Source organism: Amblyraja radiata, chromosome 7 (genome assembly GCF_010909765.2).
Source record: "Amblyraja radiata isolate CabotCenter1 chromosome 7, sAmbRad1.1.pri, whole genome shotgun sequence".
In the NCBI taxonomy this organism is placed as follows: Eukaryota; Metazoa; Chordata; class Chondrichthyes; order Rajiformes; family Rajidae; genus Amblyraja; species Amblyraja radiata.
In genome coordinates this window covers 64551620-64571857 of record NC_045962.1, presented here as the reverse complement: position 1 = coordinate 64571857, position 20238 = coordinate 64551620, and the positions used below count along the sequence as shown (strand labels likewise).

Genomic DNA, 20238 nt, shown 5'->3' with positions numbered 1-20238 from the left:
TGATGGCGAGTTTAATAGCCTGATGGCTGTGGGTCATGTTGCAGTTGTATAAGAAGCTGGTGAGACCGTGTTTAGAGTATTGTGTTCAGTTCTGGGCTCCACATTATAGGAAAGATATTGTCAGGCTTGAAAGGTATCAGATAAAATTTATGAGGATGAGGACTAGAGGGTCTGAGTTATAGGGAGTGGTTGAGTAGGCTGGGTATCTATTCCTTGGAGTGCAGGCTGAGGGGTGATCTTATAGAGGTGTATAAAATCATGAGAGGAATCGATCGGGTTGATGCACAGAATCTCTTGCCCAGAGTAGGGGAATCGAGGACCAGAGGACATAGGTCCAAGGTGAATGGGAAAAGAATTAATAGGAATCTAAGGGGTAACCTTTTCACACAAAGGATGGTGGGTGTATGGAACAAGCTGCCAATGGATGTAGTTGAGGCTAAGACTATCCCAAAGTTTAAGATTCATTAGACAGGTACATGGATAGGACAAGTTTGGATATGGACCAAGTGCAGGCAGTTGGGACTAGTGCTGCTGGGACATTTTGGCTGGTATGGGCAAGTTGGGCCGAATGGCCTGTTACCACATTGTATCACTCTATGACTCTATGAATAAACTATTCATTTATGCTAATTTTAGCAAGGAAATTATATGTTTTTGTAGTATTCAATTATAGTTCATCTTGATGTCACCTCAGAATTCATGAGGAAGGAAATGGTTCTTCTTCTGACTCATAGGATCTGAAATAGGAAAACATCACGGAGCTGAAAATATAAAGAGCTGTTGGAATGGATTCCATGCTTGAATGAACTTAATGAATTTGTTGATAGAGTAATAGAAAGAGAAAAGAAAAGCTTTGTAATTGATGCAGTGCTCAAGTTTCCCTGGGATAGATGAGCCACCTACATTCCTCGCATCCCCTGCTGAATCCTCAAAGACTGAACTTGCTGGACCAGATAGTCCTAGATGAAAACCCCAATCGGAAACCAGGCCTTGATGAATGTTTGTCCCAATGGGATGACAAAATCAAGACCCCGCCACAAAAAGGTTCTGCACAGAGGGATCTTAAGGTCCAAGTCTACAGCTTCTTGAAAGTGGCAACATAAAAAGATAGAGTGATGAAGTAGCTGTATCGTATGCTTGCCTTCATCGGTCGGGGCATTGAGTTAAGAGTCAGGAAATCATGCTCTAGTTTTATCGGGCTTTGCTTCGGCTGCATTTGGATTATTCTGTGGAGTTTTGGTTGCTTAATTATAGGGAAAATGTGAAGGCTTTGGAGAGAGTGCAGAAGAGGCTTGCCAGAATGCCGCCTAGATTAGAAGGTATTGGCTACAAGGAGACGTTAAACAAACTCGAATTGTTTTCTCTGGAGCATTAGGGGCTGAAGGGAAACATAGAAGTATATCCAATTATGAAAGACATACTGTAGATAGGGTAGATATTCAGAACCTTTTTCTTAGTGTGGCAATGTCAAATATTACAAGGCATTGCTTTAAGGAGAGAGAGGGAACGTTTAAAGGAGATGTGCTGGGCAAGCTTTTTATGCAGAGGTTGGTGGGTGCCTGGAACACACTGCAGGGCTGCAGGTGGTAACTGATAAGATAATGGTGTATATAGAGGCTTTTGGATAGGCACATGGAATAGAGGGATCAGATCATATGCAGGCAGACAAGATTTGTTTAACTTGACAGCATGGATGTTATGGATGAATAGCCTGTTTAAGAAAGCTACACTGTGTTACACTGTTCCATGTTCTATGAAGCAACCAAAAACAGAAAAGTCAGAATGAATGTGTGGTAGAGAATTAAAATGACAGGTGGTTAGCAGGTCAGGAAAGCCCTTATGGACTGAAATGAGGTGTTCTGTAAAGCTCTACCCAATCTATTTAGTTTCTCAGGTATAGAGGAGAGTGGACAGAAAGCAGAGATATGACGGAACATGTCACAATCCATTCCTCTAAACATTGTCCCCACCCATACTCATCTAACCCAGCTCCACTGGAAAAGTGATGAGGTGGCAAATCATGGGCACAACATGTAAGATTTTTCAAATGATATTTATTACAATTAAAGCCTAAGAGAAAACATTACTTCAGTTGCAGTAATGGATGATAATTTTTGTGTGATGGTGAATTTTTAGAATACAAAACCTGCGAGTCATATGAGTTTCGTTGTGCCGATGGAAGATGCCTTTCGGATGCAGGCTGGGAATGTGATGGAGATTTTGACTGTCTTGACCATTCAGACGAAGCACCCAAAAATCTCAAGTGCTCAGGAGCAGGTGGAGTACTTTCTAATTCTGTGTTTATGGTTCATGATCGGTGACTGCTGAGTAATCCATCAATTGATTGAATTGTATATATGCATAAATTTATATGTATCACACTGCATAACATATTCAACATAAAGTCACAGTTGAACTATGAAAGTTATGATAATTATGTGAAATGCTAATTCTGCCTCAGTTTGTACTGGTCTGGATTTTGTATGCACCAATGGATGAACTTAACATTCATTACACAGACCACAGACATTATGTAGGAATGTTTTAGAATGTATTTCCAACATCATGGTTGAGCCTTAAAGTCTGACATATTTAGAGAGAGTAGGAAATACGTGTTTCTTCTATTAATTAGAATGGAGAATTCTACCTGGAAGATGTAGCATCTAAAAGGAAATCTAAACTTGACGTTTCATTGATTCTAACATCATAAAGAAAACAAAACTGAAAACTAAACTGTGAAAGAAAAATAGGCTTGGTAGGCCTCTGAGGAGATCAAGAAATAAAGTTAAAAAAAAAATTAAAGCCCCATGATAAATAAGTTCTAAATTAATGTGACACCACATTTGTAAAGTAGAATATTAATTGTTGGCAAGATTGCCTAACAGTAAATTAAAGCTTATCGTGTTATATACTCAAATGAAAGCAAGTTTGAATGATTTCAGACACATTAGTGAATGAGCTCAGCAACTTCACGGATGTTGGTGTCAGATCAAAAGCAAGTTAATTGTGTGGTAAAAAGCTTTGGATTTCCATGTTTGATTGGAACTCCTGCACTTTGTGTCTTGATTGTAACCAAGGCCTCAGTGCAGTGGATTGAGAGATAGGTCACTGACATTGGTTCACTCATCATGCCATGTATTTGGAGGATTTTTCAGAGACAGCATTTGTGTCATTTTTCAGTGTCTTGAGGTGCTGGCATCGAAGGTGAATAATATAGGTGTACCGGCTCTCCAATAATATCTAAAGATGACTTGCCTACATTTTGTTTTGGTTGCGATTAACAGACCCTTCATAAGTGATCACATTTGAATTGCCAAGCACACCATTCTAGACAGTCATGTTAGCTAAATTCTTTAGTTCACAATGTATTTGTTTATTTAATTTCAGTTTTTTTTAAATCTGAATTTAATTTCCTATTTCCTGTCCACATTCTTTGTTAGGCTGAAATTTTAAGAAAAGGAATAGAATCAGGTTTTTCAAACTGTTGCCCACACTGCCGAGGACTACATTGTTGTTACTGCCCCAACTCATAAACCTGTGTTGTATCAAGGTCTCTCAGTCAGAGCAGCTTAGACTAGTCAGAATATTTATCCACAAAATGTGACTGTGTTCATGCTCTCAGATCCTTCCATGACGGATTTCAAATATCAATTGTGTATGAGATAACTGATAGGTGAGATGAAATAGAAAGAGAAATAGCTATTCTGACTCGCTATTAAAGTATGCCTTCATATGATGGGTTATACATCAGCCTTGGTAGAAACCAAGGGATGGTCACCCACCATTTCCCTCGGGTAATGAACCGTGATACAGGAGGTTTAATTAAATTTATAGACACAAAGAAAGCAACAGGTGAACTATCAATCAATTAATATGATCGCAAATACTGGCCGATCAATTGATTATTTTCAGTTAATTAAAGTATCAATCAAGACGATTCAATGGTAACAGCAAACACGGTCATGACTCAGTTATGAATCTACCTCAGAAATCTAACTTAAGACCAACAAATCCATCTCCATTAGTTTTCGATATAATTTAGTAAAAGACTCTCCACGGCTGCCAGGTTATCTCTCTTATTTATGTTAGAATTAAGGTGTTTAATTTATTTCAAATGATCATGAATTATTTGAACTCGCTTCTTCAAAGGGCAGCTGAGGCAGAAACTGGAATACATATAAGGCAAAAGTAAATAGGTATTTTATAGATAAGGAGGTGAAAGATTACTGAGGTAGTCACGAGTGCAGAGTTGAGTCTGGAATGAAGTTGAGGAGCTGTGTGGCCTACTACTGCTTCTAATTTGTGTGTGTTGTTGAATTTCTTTCCCTTTCTTTCCTATTCTCTTTTTAATTTGAAGGCAACATTTCCAACATAAGCCAGGCTTTGATGGAGATTTTAGGTACCATTATAATTGGATATTTTCGGCAAATGTACTTAGTTCAATATTTGCCCAACATTTATAAAAATCACAAATGACCGATCCAACACTGATCCTTGTGGGACACTGCTGCTCACAGACCTCGACTTCAAATAATACCCCTTCACCACTACCCTCTATATTATATGCCAAGCCAATTTTGAATCCAATTTACCCAATCTCAGTGGATCCCATGTGCCTTATGCCCCTGTCCCACTTAGGAAACCTGTACGAAAACCTCTGGAGACTTTGCGCCCCACCCAAGGTTTCCGTGCGGTTCCCGGAGGTTTTTGTCAGTCTCCCTAATGGTTGAAAGTGGTTTCCGCTTCTTCTATGTTCCAGCAATTATTTCAAAAAATTCGAAACCAGCTGCGACTAAAAATAGGTTGCCGTTTTAAAAATCGGTAATTTTTTAGTCGAAGCCGGATGCGATGCTAGTTGAAGGTGGTTGCCGGAGGTTGCAGGTGGTTGCCGGAGGTTACAGGTAGTGGAAGGTAAGACCACTAGAAGGTAAGACCTTTCACTGCCTGCAACCTCCAGCAACCACCTTCAACTAGCATCGCAACCGGCTTCGACTAAAAAATTAACGATTTTTTAAACGGCAACCTATTTTTAGTCGCGGCCGGTTTTGAATTCTTTGAAATAATCGGCGGAACATGGAAGAAGCGGAAACCACTTTCGACCATTAGGGAGACTGACAAATACCTCTGGGAACCTCCGGGAACCGCACGGAAACCTTGGGTGGGGCGCAAAGTCTCCAGAGGTTTCCGTTCAGGTTTCCTAAGTGGGACAGGGGCATCAATCTTCTGAATTGGCCTACCATGAAGGATCTTGGTGAATCTTTTACTGAAGTCGACATAGTACAACATTCATTACCCTACTCTCATCAATCATCTTTGCCACTTCCTCAAGTTTGTAACTCTTAATTTCCCTGCACAAAGCCGTGTTGACTATCACTAATAAATATGTTTCTCCAGATGTGAATATATGTACTCCTAAGAATCTTCTCCAATTTTCTCCCAAACACTCTTTTCTCCATGTTAGCTTTCTTAAACAATAATTCTACTATTCTCCAGTCCTTTGACACATCACTTGTCACTAAAGAGGATACACGTACCTCTGTCAAGGTGCCAGCAAGCCCCTCTCTTAGTTCTCTTGATAAACTGGTCTGAAGGCCCTAACCATCTCCATGTTCTCCAAGAGCCCCAACAGCTCCTCCCATTTGATATCATGATGCCCAAGAATATCAGGTACCCTTTCCTGAATTCACTTTCCTCCATTTCCTCATTCTTGGTGAATACCTATGCAAAGTATTAATTTATTATCTCACACACTCCCTTTGGCACCAGGTACAAATTCCCCCCTTTGTCCTTGAGCAGTGCTACACTTCCCCTAACTACCATCTTGTTTTTAATGTATTTATAAAATGCATTCAATTTTTCCTTAATCCAACTCAACAAGGACGTTTCATGGCCCCATGTAGCCCCCCTCATCGCATTTAGGTTTCTTCCTGTTTCTGTTCTATTCATCAAGGGCTCTGTCTGATTTCATCTTTCTAAACTTTACATAACCTTGTTTTATCTTTCTGACTAAATCTGCAACATCTTTCATCATCCAAGCAAGGTTCCTTCTAATAATCGGTTTTCCTGAGACGTCTCTTCAGTGTGCTTTTTCACCATTAGCCTTGGTCATAACTGGATTAACTGACCACGATCAGGTCAAATTATAAATCCTGTATGGTCCAATTCTTGATTCTCAGAGTTCTGAAATCAATGTTGAAATGAAAAGCTAATCTTATATTCTGGTCAATTATCTGGCCTTTATTATATTTTTATGATTTTTTTTTACCTCACCATGTAAAAATGCTGTGCTTCTCTGAATAGCAGTAACTTTGTTTTATATGTACTTAATTGGATGGGAAGTGCTTTGGTTTTCTCCAAGATTGTGGAAAAATACATATTTTTCTTTTCATCAACGAGGCAGAAGTAAAATAGTGGAACTATAGCTTGTTTGTTGAAATTGAATAGCGCCACAGTGGAGTAAATCACATTTGTGTGACTTGATCAGAATATTTCAATACTTTTGTTTATTTTTTTGATCACTCAATCACTATTGTGCACAAAATAACTTATGCAGTACCGACTTAATTTCAGTGTGACTAAGTGGTATCCATTACATGTATTCATGCATTGTCATTAATGCCTGCTTTAAACAAGCCAAAATGTTCATCATGTGAATTGGAAACAGCAGGAATCACAACACATAGCTGCAATTCCCGTACTGTTTTATTGTGCCTCCTGTGTTGATTTTTCTGTAATGTTGCCTCTCCTGTCACCATAAATTGCAATTTAAGTACCTTCTAATTTTTATTTTCTCCATCTTCAGCTGCTTTCCATGCTTTCATTTAATAATGTTCAGGCTTGTTATTTTTTCTTTCTAATAGTGTATAACAAATTATAAGAGAGTACCCATAAAAAAAGATTTAAGTTCTCTGTGTAGGAAAGAACTGCAGATGCTGGCTTAAACCGAAGAGAAGGGTCTTGATCCAAAACACACCTATTCCTATTCTCCAGAGATGCTGCCAGACCCGTTGAGTTACCCCAGCTATTTGTGTCTACCTTGAATTTAAGTACTCTATTCATTGACGGTCATAGGTCAAAATAAATAACTCTTAGAAAAATCGAGCGACATATGTCAGCTTCTTAGAATAGGACACCAACCTTGGCTGGTCATAGTCCTATGTGTAAGCAGGTTCTCTTTATTTTTTCACGGTTTAAGTTTGTTTATTTTTGTCCTGTGTACCGAGGTACATAGAAAAGTGTTATGTTTCATTCTATGCAATCAAATTATATAATGCTATACAAAAATATAATCGAATTAAACTCAAGTGCGGCACAGTGGCGCAGCGCTAGAGTTGCTGCCTTACAGGGCCAGAGACCCGGGTTTGATCCTGACCATGGATGCTGTCTGTACAGAGTGTGTACATCCTCCCTGTGACCACGTGGGTTTTCTCCAGGTTTCTTTCCATACTCCAAAGCAATAGGTTTATTCAAAGACTCCAAAGAGTATTCCCATACTCCAAAAATGTGCAGGTTTGTAGGTTAATTGGCTTTGGTAAACATTGCTGGTCGGCACGGACTCGGTGGGCCAAAGGGCCTGTTTCTGCGCTGTAACTCTAACGTTTAAAAGTGAGAGTAACAGCAAAATGGAACATACAAAGTGCACAATATAGTTCTCGGGCTACATTTCTGCATTCCCTTAATTGTCCACACACAGTGGTTTATTTTTTCCTTATTGAATCATAGACATCCCCTCAAATTAGTGTCATGGAAAACGGAAAGACCTGAAAAACACAACAAAGATTGTAAGAGATATATATATTCAAATCGACAATATGTGAGATGAAAGGAAGCTTTCCAGATATAGATAGCAATGCCATTGCTTAGAACCTTTCATCCATCTCAGTGGTAAATATTGTGAGAGTGAAAGACACTGCTTAAGTGCTGTTGCTATTACCCCTGTAGCTTGCAACTGAATTTTATTGATAACTAGACCAAGTGCAGACCCGCTGGGTATGTTTCCCCAACGCGCGTTTGCGGGGGGGGGGGGGGGAGGAGCTGCGGCATCACACTCACACTAACCAACCCCCAAACACACAGGTGGGCGGAGGGGGGGAGGGGGAGACGGGGTGGGGAGAGGGGAGGATGAGAAGAGGGGAGGGAGGGGAGAGGGGGAGGAGGAAATGGGAGAGATGTGGGAGAGAGAGAGCAGAGCATGGTAGGGGGAGTGAGAGGGGGATGGGAAGGGGGAGGAGAGTGGGGAGTGGGAGGAGAGTGGGGAGGGCAGGAAGGGGGGAGAGGGGTAGCGGGGAGTGGTGCAAGAGAGAGGGGAAGGGGGTGGGGGGGAGATGGGGTGAAGAGGGGTGGGAGAGGGGGGAGAGGGGGGGGGGAGGGGAGGAGGGAGAGGGTGGGGCGGAAGTGTGTGAAGGAGAGGAGGGGAGATGGAGAGGGGGAGAGAGGGATGAAGGGGAGGGATGAGCGTGGGGTGGGGGAGGGGAAGGGGAGAGGAGGGATGGGGGAAGGGGAGCGAGGGATGAGGGAGGGGAAGGAGGCGGGAGACGGGGAAGGGGACGGAGAGGCAGGGCGAGTGGGAAGAGTGTGGAGGGAAGGGGGAGAGTGGCTAGGGAGCGGGTGCAATAGGTGGGATGGGAGGAGGAGAGGGGTAGGGGGGAGAGAGGGGAAATAGTGGTGAGGGAGAGGGGAGGGTAAGAGTGCAGAAGAGGGGTAGGGGTAGTGGTGGAAGAGGCAGAGGTGGGTAGGGGGGAGAGGTGGGGGAGAGAGGGGTGGGGGAAGGGGAGAGAGGGAGGAGGAGGGAGGAGGGGAGTAGGGAAGGGACGGAGGAGGGAGAGGGGGAAGAGTGTGGAGGGAGGGGGAGAGTGGTAGGGGGCGGGGGAAGAGTGGGGGGAGAGGGAAGTGGGGTAGGGGGCGGGGGGTGGGGGAGAGAGGGAAGGGAAGGGGGGAGAGGGATGGGGGGTGGGGGAGAGAGGGATGGGGGTTGGAGGAGGAGGGGGAGGAGAGGGAGAGGGGTGAGGAGAGGGAGATGGAGAGGGGGAGGAGAGAGGGATGGGGAGGGGGAGAGAGGGATGGGGAGGGGGAGATAGGTGTGGGGGAGGGGAGGAGGGAGATGGGGTAGGGGAGGGAGGGGTAAGGGTGTAGGGGGAGGGGGAAAGGGGTGGGAGAGGGAAGAGGGGTGGGGGGCAGGGGGTGGGGGAGAGAGTGAAGGGGTGGGGGAGGGAAGGGGGGAGAGGGAAGGGGGGTGGGGGAGAGAGGGATGGGGGTGGGAGAAGGGGGAGGAGAGGAAGTGGGGTGAGGAGAGGGAGATGGAGAGGGGAAGAGAGGGATGGGGAGGGGGAGAGATGGATGGGGGAGGGGGAGAGAGGTGTGGGGGAGGGATGGGGTAGGGGAGGGAGGGGTAAGAGTGCGGAGGGAGGGGGAGAGAGGTGCGGGGAGAGAGGGGAAATAGTGGGGAGGGAGAGTGGAAGGGGGAGGGGTAGGGACAGTCCATCTGTTCCCCATTCCCTTTCACCCCCAATCCTCTTTCTCTATTCCCACACACGTGATGACGCGCTTCGACACAGGGGGTGGGGGGGAGGGGCTGGGGCTGGGGCTGGGGCTGGGGCTGGTGCTGGGGCTGCTGCAAAGGCACATGTAAATGGATCCATTCCGATTGGACATGTGTGAGCATTGGGCATTGTGACATCACATGATGGAACGTTCACCAGGGGCTGGGGCTGGGGCTGCTGCAAAGGCATATGTAAATGGATCCATTCCGATTGGACATCTGTGAGCATTGGGCATTGTGACATCACACGATTGAACGTTCACCAACATTCTATGGGTGAGAAGCCGAGTTTTTTTTTTAATTTGGGGGGGGGAGAAGGATTTTATTAAAAAATACAACGAAATTTAATCAGGAGTGGATCAGGAGTGGATACTTGGAATGAAAAGTGAAATCTCTACTGAAATGGGAAAAATCTCGGCGAATCTGCGTCTGGTGTTGGTGTAGCAACGAATCAAAGGCAGAAAGCCAGCCGGCAGGCAGCCGGCAGCCACAGGCTTTTATATAATAAAAAATAGAAGATAGATAGATAGATAGATAGATAGATAGATAGATAGATAGATAGATAGATAGATAGATAGATAGATAGATAGATAGATAGATAGATAGATAGATAGATAGATAGATAGATAGATAGATAGATAGATAGATAGATAGATAGATAGATAGATAGATGTAGGGAATGGTGGTGCTGGCTCAAGGGGCTGAATGGCCTACTCCACCTATTTTCTATGTTTCTAAGTTTCTATTTTGTAACATTTTAAAATTAACTTTGCCTCACTATAAAATATTAAAACACTCATTTATCAAATTTACGAGGCTAACATTTAATTTGGGGAAGAATTTGAAGCTGCATACAAGGCATAGCTGCCTGACTCAACAGGGCACTCCTTATGTTTGTAATACATAGACTTTGACTTAGTCATAATTTTGCATTGATGAGGAGAGCCCAGGGTAAAAATCATGTGAACAAAACAAGGAGGTGAGGAAAGACAAATCCTTACAAGCAGTCGTAACTTTTTTTAATAAAGTAATTTCAAGATAGAGAAGGAGTCAGGCTTCGGAGGAGGTTAGTTTTCTATTCAACCCGCCTGGTGATTTGTACTACACCCTCCTTTGGAATGTCTCGCAGTGGGGCTAATTACAGTGGCTCAGTTACTACTTAAATTTCATTATGGATTATTTTTTAAACTGCTGTGGGAATTTCAGGTGTTGATTTGAAATCACTTGATCCCAAAGCTTTCAGGTTTATGGGCCATCAATATGCCTCCCATGTCGGCAACAGAAACTGAAAATGATTCAGACATATTGTGTGTAAATTTTATACCCATGGTTCAATTGTAATTCTCTATAATTGATTGCATTTTATTCTTTGATAAAATCCACATTGTGATATTTTTTTTTACTATTCGAGAGTAAACTAGTTTATGCAAGTATATATGGTGAAATATTGATTAAAAATGTTCAAAATGGGGCAAAAATTAAAGGAAAGTTTTAATTCTTGTAATCCATGGTTATTGAGGCACCTGTGGGTTACCAAAGATAGCTAAAGCAAGCCTTCTGGTTTAGATTTCTTGACTTGATTCTTCTGTGTTTTCAATTTTATCCATATTAGGTTATTGTTTTATTTCAAAAATGGAGGGCAATGGTCTCCGTACATCTACAAGATTATTCTGCATGACATTGAACTTGTAACACTACAGTAAGCATTTTGTTTCCAGCTGGATTTACATCAATTCATAATATGAACAACCAAATTATTTTGTGATTGCATCTGTGGATTTATTTCCCATCCCCAAATGGCCCAGAGAGGATATTGTTGAACTGCTTCATCGCATTGTTTGAGAGGGGAGCAGGATTTTGATTCAACAGTCTATGTCAGACGATGCAGGACAGTTGATATCTTATGAGGTGAAGGTAGACACAAAATGCTGTAGGAACTCAGCGCGTGAGGCAGCATCTCTGGAGAGAAGGAATGGGCAACGTTTCAGGTCGAGACCCTTCTTATGATTTGGTATGCTTCTAGTTTTAGTCTTTCTGATTAGTAAAGGTCAGACATTTTGCAGGCAATTGAGGAATATTATGTCTCATCATGGTGTGTTTGAACTATTAGGAGAATCAGCAGTGGCATCATTCACCAAAAATACCCAGCTTCTAACTGCTCTTGTAGCAATACCATTAATGTAGCTTGTTTAAGTTGCATAGCTCAACATAATTTGTTTAATGTCACCCAAGATTGAAGAGGATACAATTATGGATATCTCATTGAATGTGATGACCAATTAGCTGGACACTCAATGACTTTTGCTAGACACATATAAGGCATAATGTTACTTTTTGTTCAAATCTGAATGTGATCATGTTTTTTTACTTTGTTATCCATCATCACAAATGGTTATTACAAACAGTAAAACACAAAGTCCTGGAGTGACTCATCGGGTCAAACAATATCTCCGGAGGATAGACAATATTTTGGGTCAGGACTCTTCTTACGCTTTATGTTATGCTCTATTCTGCATGCAGTACAAATAGCTCACACATACCATAAATAGATACAATCAAGTCAAACGTAAGTACATGAGGAAAAGCAAAAGCAAAGACACAAGTGCAGAATATAGTTCTTGGTATTGTACTGCATCAGTTCTATAGACAAAGTCTAATGTTTCAATCAATTCAATCAATCAATCCAGTTTTATTTGTCATTTGTAGGTTAACACAGGGTCAACGGTACAATGAAATGTGTTTGACAAGACAACGGGTCACCTCAGCAGTAATATTACAAGGATAAAATAAGATTAAATTGGGTTCAGAAGCCTGATGGCCTGATGGTAAAAACTGTTCTTAAGTCTGGTGGTACTTGCAGCCAAGCTCCTATATCGTCTGCCTGACGGTAACAAAGAGAACAGTCTGCGTGCTGGGTGGCTGTGGTTCTTGATGATACTGTGTGCCTTCCGCAGGCACCGCCAGTGGAAAATGGCTGGGAAATAGTTGCCAGTGATGTGCTGTGCCGCCTTCACTACTCTCTGTAGTGATTTGTGGCTGTGGGTAGAACAGTTCCCATACCAGACTGTGATGCAGCCTGTCAGCAGGCTCTCGATGGTGCATCTGTGGAAGTTTGTGAGAATGCTGGCGTTCATGCCAAACTTCCTCAGTCTTCTCAGGAAAAAGAGCCGCTGGCGGGCTTTCTTTGTTATTGTGTCCTTGTGCAGTGTCCAGGTGAGATCCTCAGTGTTGTGCACACCGAGGAACTTGAAGCTGCTGACCCTTTCAACCTCAGCATCACCGATGTGGATGGGGAGGTGTCCACTCCCCTGCTGTCTCCTGTAATCCATGATCATCTCTTTAGTTTTGCTGACATTGAGAGAGAGGTTATTTTCCTGGCACCAGCTGTTTAGTGCCTTTACCTCCTCTCTGTAGGCCGTCTCATTGTTGTCTGTGATGAGGCCCAGGATTGTTGTGCGGTCAGCAAACTTTGGGATGATGTTTGAGCTGTGCTTGGCAGTACAGTTGTGCATGAACAGGGAGTACAGGAGAGGACTGAGCACACAGCCCTGTGGTGCGCCTGTGTTGAGGATCGGTGAGGAAGAGGTGCGAATTCTCACCACCTGGGACCTGCCCATCAAGAAGTCGAATATCCAGCCACAGATGGAGGTTTCCAGTCCAAGATCAAGGAGCTTGGGGATGAGTTTTGAGGGAATGATGGTGTTGAATGTCGAGCTGTAGTCAATGAAGAGCATTCTCACAAATGTATTCCCTTTGTCCAGGTGGGTGAGCGCAGTGTGTGTTGCCATGGTGATGGTATCGTCCATGGCCCTGTTTGGTCTTTACGCAAACTGAAGAGTGTTAGGTGTCAGGGAGAGAGGAGCAGATGTGAGTTTTGACTACTCACTCGAAGCACTTCGTGATGACTGATATCAGTGTAACAGGATGGTAGTCATTTAAACAGGAGGTTACTGGTTTCTTTGGAACAGGAATGATGGTGGATGCTTTGAAGGGGATGGGAACCAGAGACTGACTCAGGGAGAGGTTGAAGATGTTGGTGAACACCTCTGCCAGTTGATCAGCGCACGCCCTTAGAGCCCGCCCTGGAATACCATCCGGCCCTGGAGCTTTGCGTTTTTTTTAAGGACCGCCTCATGTCTGCCGTTTGTACGGTCAGTGTAGTAGACCCCCTGCACACCTGTGGGCTCATGGTTGGTGCTGTGGTGTCTACATCAAACCAGGCGTAAAAGGTGTTAAGCTCGTCCGGGAGCGATGCGGAAGGCTGAACAATGCTCCTGTTTTTCCCTTTGTAGTCTATGATGCAGTGTAACCCACTCCACATGTGTCTGGGGTCAGAGCTGTAGTAGTTAGATTCCACTTTGTTTTTATAGTCTCTCTTGGCTTCCCTGATGGACTTCCGTAGGTCATATCTGGCTGCTTTGTAGTCGTCGGGGTCCCCTGAGTTGAAGGCAGTGGTCCGTGCTTTGAGTTTAGCATGAATTTCCCATCTGACCCAGGGTTTCTGATTTGGGTAAGTGCAGATGGTGGCTTTTGGAACAACATCATTGATGCAATTACTTATGTAGCCTAAGACAGCGTCTGTGTATTTGTTGATGTTGCCTTCTGCTGCATCCTCAAACATCTGCTAGTCAGTTGTGTCAAAGCAGTCCTGCAAGACCTCATCAGCCTCATTGTTCCATTTGTAAATGTCCATGGAAACACTTTTTTCCTGCTTTATTTTCTGCCTGTATGCAGGCAGCAGTAGAATGGAACAGCGCCTTAGCTTATGAAGGACCGTTCAGAAGCCTGATAACAGAGGGGAAGAAGCTGTTCCTGAGTCTGGTGATGCACACTTTCAAACCTATGTACCTTCTGCTGGAAGGGAGCAGGGAGAAGATGGAATGACCGGGGATGATTATTTAGCCTGTTTTGCCAAGGCAGTGTGAAGTGTAGATAAAGTAAATGATTGGAAATTTACTGTGTGTCATGGAGCTGTAAGGTGCCTATCCCACCAGCATGCGATAGCATGCGTATAGCGCGACCAAACCTGGTCGCTTGAGGCGTACGTCCTCGCGGGGCCGGTCCCACTTCGATCGGCGGAGGCGTATGGAGTGGTGCGGGGCTGGTGGGTCCCATGTTCACACCGGAGGGCTGGTCCCCCAATGCAATATTCCACCTCACAATTCCAATATTGGTGGCCAGTGGTGGGGGGCTTTCTGGAGTGCCAGTATGGATGTTGTGGGCCGAAGGGACTAGTTTCCTGAGGGCTAGTATGGACACTGTGGGCCAAATAGATTCTTGGGCTGGGAGCTCAGTCACTCAGGCCTGGCGGGCTGGCAGCTCAGTCACTCAGGTCTGGTGGGCTGGCAGCTCAGTCACTCAGGCCTGGTGGGCTGGCAGCTCAGTCACTCACTGGGGTGAGGTTTAATACTTGCATTGGGAATACTAACTGATGGGCCGAAGGGACTCCTCCTGGGCTAGTACGGGCCTGATGGGCCGAAGGGGCTCTTTTTTTTTAACTGAGTGAAATCTCAGTGATTGGCACTTTTTCTGGGCTTTTCCTGGGCTTTTCCTGGCCTGGCACAGACCTTTTGGGCCAAAATGCTCCTCCTGGCCTAATACGAGCACTTTGAGCAAAATGGACTGGTTTGTCGGCTAATAGGGTCCTTGTGGGCCGAAATTTGTGGTTTCAGGCAGGCCAAACAACTCATTTCATTTTATTTCCATTTCAATTTCAAGCTCAGGGCAGGCCAAATTACCCATTTCATTTTCATTTCCATTTCCATTGCAGTTTCAAGCACAGGGCAGGCCAAAGAGCTCATTGCATTTTCATTTCATTTCCTTTTCCATTGCAGTTTCAAGCACAGGGCAGGCCAAACAGCTCATTGCATTTTCATTTCATTTCCTTTTCCATTGCAGTTTCAAGCACAGGGCAGGCCAAACAGCTCATTGCATTTTCATTACATTTCCATTTCCACTGCAGTTTCAAGCACAGGGCAGGCCAAAAACAGCTCATTGCATTTTCTTTTAATTTCCATTTCCACTGCAGTTTCAAGCACAGGGCAGGCCAAACAGCTCTTTGCATTTTCATTAATGGCTAACAAATCGTTTATTGCAAGCACATTGCAGGCTCACAGTTCAGTTGATTCACACCTTAGAATCACAGTTGTGGCCTCTCCCTCGCAATCTTCCAGAGTGAATGGCTCACGTCCAGGTATCTGGGGTTTTATAGTACTGCCCCCCCCCCCCCGGAAGGGGCGTTACCTTCATCATGGTGATTGACAGGCGAGAGGACCAATCAGCTGATCTCAAGATTTTTTAAACACTCATAACTTTTTTATTTTTCATCGATCTGAAAAATCCTCGGAGCTGCCTCAGCAGAGGAGGACTGGGACGGCCAAAAATCATAGCGTTTTTTTCTAAAATCAATATACAGCGCAGACAGGAAGTGGTCAAGAAGAGACTTTTAGATAGATAGATAGATAGATAGATAGATAGATAGATAGATAGATAGATAGATAGATAGATAGATAGATAGATAGATAGATAGATAGATAGATAGATAGATAGATAGATAGATGTGCTGAGCAAGGACATTTTACACAGAGATTTTACACACGGTGGTGCTGGAAGCTGCTATGACAGTGGAATTTGATAGACTTTTGGATAGGTACATGGATATGCAGGGAATGGACAGATATGGATCACGTGCAGGCAATTTGTTTAACTTGCTATTGTGTTGGGCACAGACATTATAGATTGAAGAGCCTGTTTCTGTGCTGTACTGTGCTATGTTCTATGTTAGCTGGTGTGTTTCTGCGTTTTGTTGACATCACGATGGCGCAGCAGTAGAGTTGCTGCCTTACAGCGCTTGTTGCGCCAGAGACCCATGTTCGATCCCAACTACGGGTGCTGTCTGAACGGAATTTGTACGTTCTCCCCGTGACGTTTTCTCAGAGATCTTCAGTTTCCTCCCACACCCCAAAGATGTAGAGGATTGTGCGTTAATTGGCTTGTGTTAATGCATGATGATCGCTGGTCAGCGCGGACTTAGTGTGCCGAAGCATGTGCGGACGTGGCGCCGATGAATGAGAGGCCGAAGCAAAGAAGTCGAAGCCAAAGAACTGAATGGAAACGAGGCCGAAACGCCAATAAACCGAAAGAGTCCGAAGACGAAACGCCTACTAACCGAAAGGATGGGACACCTAAATACAAACTAATCGAAAGGGCGGGACGCCTAAAAGCCAACGAACCGAAAAGCTGCGTAGCCTAAAAGCAAACTTACTGAATGGACGCTCTGTCGAAACGCCACCTACCCGAAAGGCAGCATCGCCTACAGGCCAACAAACCGATTGCCGCTCAATAGAAACATCCAATAACGGACAAGACGTTGCCGGGGGGCGGGACTTGTCAGCGATTGGTCCAGAGCACTGCGTCCATCACATCACTGTGAAGGCATGAACATTGTCCCACACCTCCGCTCCACCCGACCCGCAGCCCGCAGATGGTGGCCGTGGGAGAGTGGGAGCTGTCCCGAGCGATGCGCACCTTCGGCTACTTTCAACTTGGTGCTTGGGTTCAGATTGCCCAGTCACCTATGGCGTGTGGGAAAATGAACCCCACGCTCCCGTCTTCCCCTTCTCTCTCCCCTCCTCTCTCTCTCCCCCCACTCTCTCTCCCTTCTCTCTCTCCCCTCTTCTCTCTCCTCCAATCTCTCCCCTCTTCTATTTCTCCTCCTCTATCTCCACTCTTCCCTCTCTCCTCCTCTCTCTTCCCCTCATCTCTCCCTCCCCCCTCTCTCTCCCTTCTCTCTCCCTCACTTCTCTCTCTCCCCTTCTCTCTCTCCCCCTTCTCTCCCCTCCACCCCCCTCCCTTCTCTCTCTCCCCCTTCTCTCTCTCCTCCGTCTCCACCCGCGGGAGCATCCCTCAGTCACTGCCATCGGACCCAAACCCCACACCAGGTGATTCACCCCAGCCACGGGGACAGGCGTTTTATTTATTACCATCTCGGAGCTTGCGGAACGCACCCAAGCTCCCATGCACAAAACAGGCAGCATCTCTGGAGAGAAGGAATGGGTGACGTTTCGTGCCGAGACTGCATCCACACAGTGGCAGATCGATGAGACCGCTGTCACACAGTGACCCAGCCCGTGAGCCCGCTGTCACACAGTGACCCAGCCCATGAGCCCGCTGTCACACAGTGACCCAGCCGGTGAGGCTGCTGCCACACAGCAGCCCAGCCGGCGAGACTGCTGTCACACAGTGGCCCGGCCATTGAGGCTGCTGTCACACAGTGACCCAACCGGTGGGACAATGTTCATGCCTTCACCGTGATGTGATGAACGCGGGGGTCTGGACCAATCGCTGACGTCCCACTCCCCGGAAACATCATGTCCGTTATTGGACGTTTCTGTTGAGCAGCAGTCGGTCCTTTGGCCTGTAGTCGACGCCACCTTTTGGGTAGGTGGCTTTTCAACAGAGCAGCCATTCGGTAAGTTTGCTTTTAGGCGATGCAGCTTTTCGGTTCGTTGGCTTTTAGGCGTCCCGCCCTTTCGGTTAGTTTGCATTTAGGCATCCCATTCTTTCGGTTAGTAGGCGTTTCGTCTTTTGACTCTTTTGGTTTATTGGCGTTTCAGCCTCGTTTCCATTCGGTTCTTTGGCTTCGACTTCTTTACTTCGGCTTCTTGTCTGTCGGCGCCACGTCCGGGCACCGTGCCGAAGGGCCTGTTTCCGCGCTGTATCTCTAAACTAATTCTACCTTGGATGCTTATGACTTAGACCCAGTATTGTTGGATTTTGATTTGCTTTATCTGTTCTGATTGTGTTTTTCTATGAGAGCAAAGGTGGAGATATTTAACAAAATAGAATATATACTCAGTGTGAAGATGGCATTGTGCTGAGTGGTGGATACTTCTGCCAATATTGCCACTGACATCCATTTCAGGTGAAGAAGAAGCCAGGCAGTTTTTTTTTCCTTTTGTTATTTTTCTCATCATTTGCTACAAGTCCTGCCTGCTATGGTATTCAGGACTTGCTCATCTTTGGTCAGAACGGGTTCCATTGAGCTACTTTCAATGGAAATTCCCAAACTTAAACCTTTGCTGCCACCACTACTCCTTTCAAGTTCTGCTTTGTGTGCACACATTGTTGATTCGTTAACTGAGCAAAAGAGTTTTCATTCCTACATTTGACAGGGTGACAATTAGATGTCTAGGTATTCAACAATGTTGAGGATTCTCAAGTCAATTCACATCTGATTGTAGGTACCTGAACAGGAAATAGCCAGAGATAGTGGAGGAATTGTCTGTGATAGACTGATATATTTGATCCTGTCTATTGATATAAATGCACCATGCGTGGCTTGAGGAGACTTTGGTACAGCTTTGACAATTTTTGGCAAGTGCCCAGATGTTAGTAAGGATTGACTCAGTTGGATGAGTCTTTGTCATATTTTGAATCTTAACTTGATTCTCCTGTCATTTGATCTTTGCTGTAACACCAATGTCATACTTGTTATTCTTTAACGTGCAACAGTTTAATTGTGCAGATAAAATCACTATTAGTCTGTATTATGCTTCAGATCCTCCAAAGACATTCAGGCTGTGACATAATGTCAGTTTAAATATTGCTGTAAAAGGTGTTTTCAAGCAGTGCCAAAAGGTCTTCTTGCACTCAGTTAATGATCTAAAGTAGAAACCCAGAGTGAAGATATTTTGTCTGTTTGGTATGAAGCTGTGAGTTTTAGGTTGTTGCTTTTCCCTCTGCGGGAGGGGAGGGCAGAAACTATGTGGTCCAACAAAAAAGAGACAGTTCTTTGCGGCCCATTCCTTCTCTGCATTCTTTTTCAAGGGACTAGAGAGGATTTTCTTCAGCAAACAGCAATGCAATACTATACACCTTTAATGAGTTATACTGATTGAAATACCAGAGAACTGCATAACAAATGGAAAAAGCAGCACTAATGATGGTGCCTGCAGAATTGAGATGAAGGCTGAATTTATTTTTCTCTACTCAGTGAACTTGCAGCCAAAGTATTTCTTAGTGTTTTCCCCCAAGATCAGATCCTGTTGGACATCTTCAAAGCAGTAGAGGTTTGGGACTAGCGCATCAGCATCATAGCATTGAGAAGAGAACAAAAATGAAAAGACGTGTTTCAGACAAACAACGAATAATAAAGAGTAATTATCCACTAAATTTGCACAGCCGGCACATTGTCCATAAAATATAAAATAAAAACTAAAATAATAATAATATGGCGAGAGATACTCTAGAGGAGACAAATGTGAATGTGCGAAAGCTAGGAGATTTTAGATATGTGAAGATGCTTAAAGCCCTGTCCCACGGTACGAGTTCATTCCAAGAGCTCTCCCGAGTTTGCCCTGATTCGAACTCGGAGATTTACGGTAATGGCCACTCGTCGATACTCGGGGCTCTCGTGGACATTTTTAAACATGTTGAAAAATCTTCACGAGTCTTCCTGTAGACAAACACATTTATGGTCGAAAGCTGTGCCTTCACCCCCATGCTTCCTCCAATTAAAACTAAAAACTACTAGCGTGTTTGCTTTAGAATCCCAGCCTCAAACACGCCTCCGACTACGTAATAAATCTCACCCATATAATTACAGGCAGATAGAATTTAAAGGTAACTGGTTATAGTTATAACATACTGAGTTAAGCTAAATGGGTACTGCATACCGGCCCTTAATTGTTCTGCGTATA

At 44.4% G+C, this 20238-nt stretch overlaps 1 protein-coding gene across 1 annotated transcript in view; it reads left to right on the top strand.

Annotated features, from left to right (window-relative positions):
- The window catches only part of lrp1b (LDL receptor related protein 1B), a 1292371-nt gene that overhangs the window by 1037659 nt on the left and 234474 nt on the right, over positions 1 to 20238 (top strand). The window contains exon 54 of the mRNA XM_033023505.1: positions 2137 to 2277. Coding sequence (XP_032879396.1) covers positions 2137 to 2277 — 141 coding nt within the window. The remainder of the gene's footprint in view (positions 1 to 2136; positions 2278 to 20238) is intronic.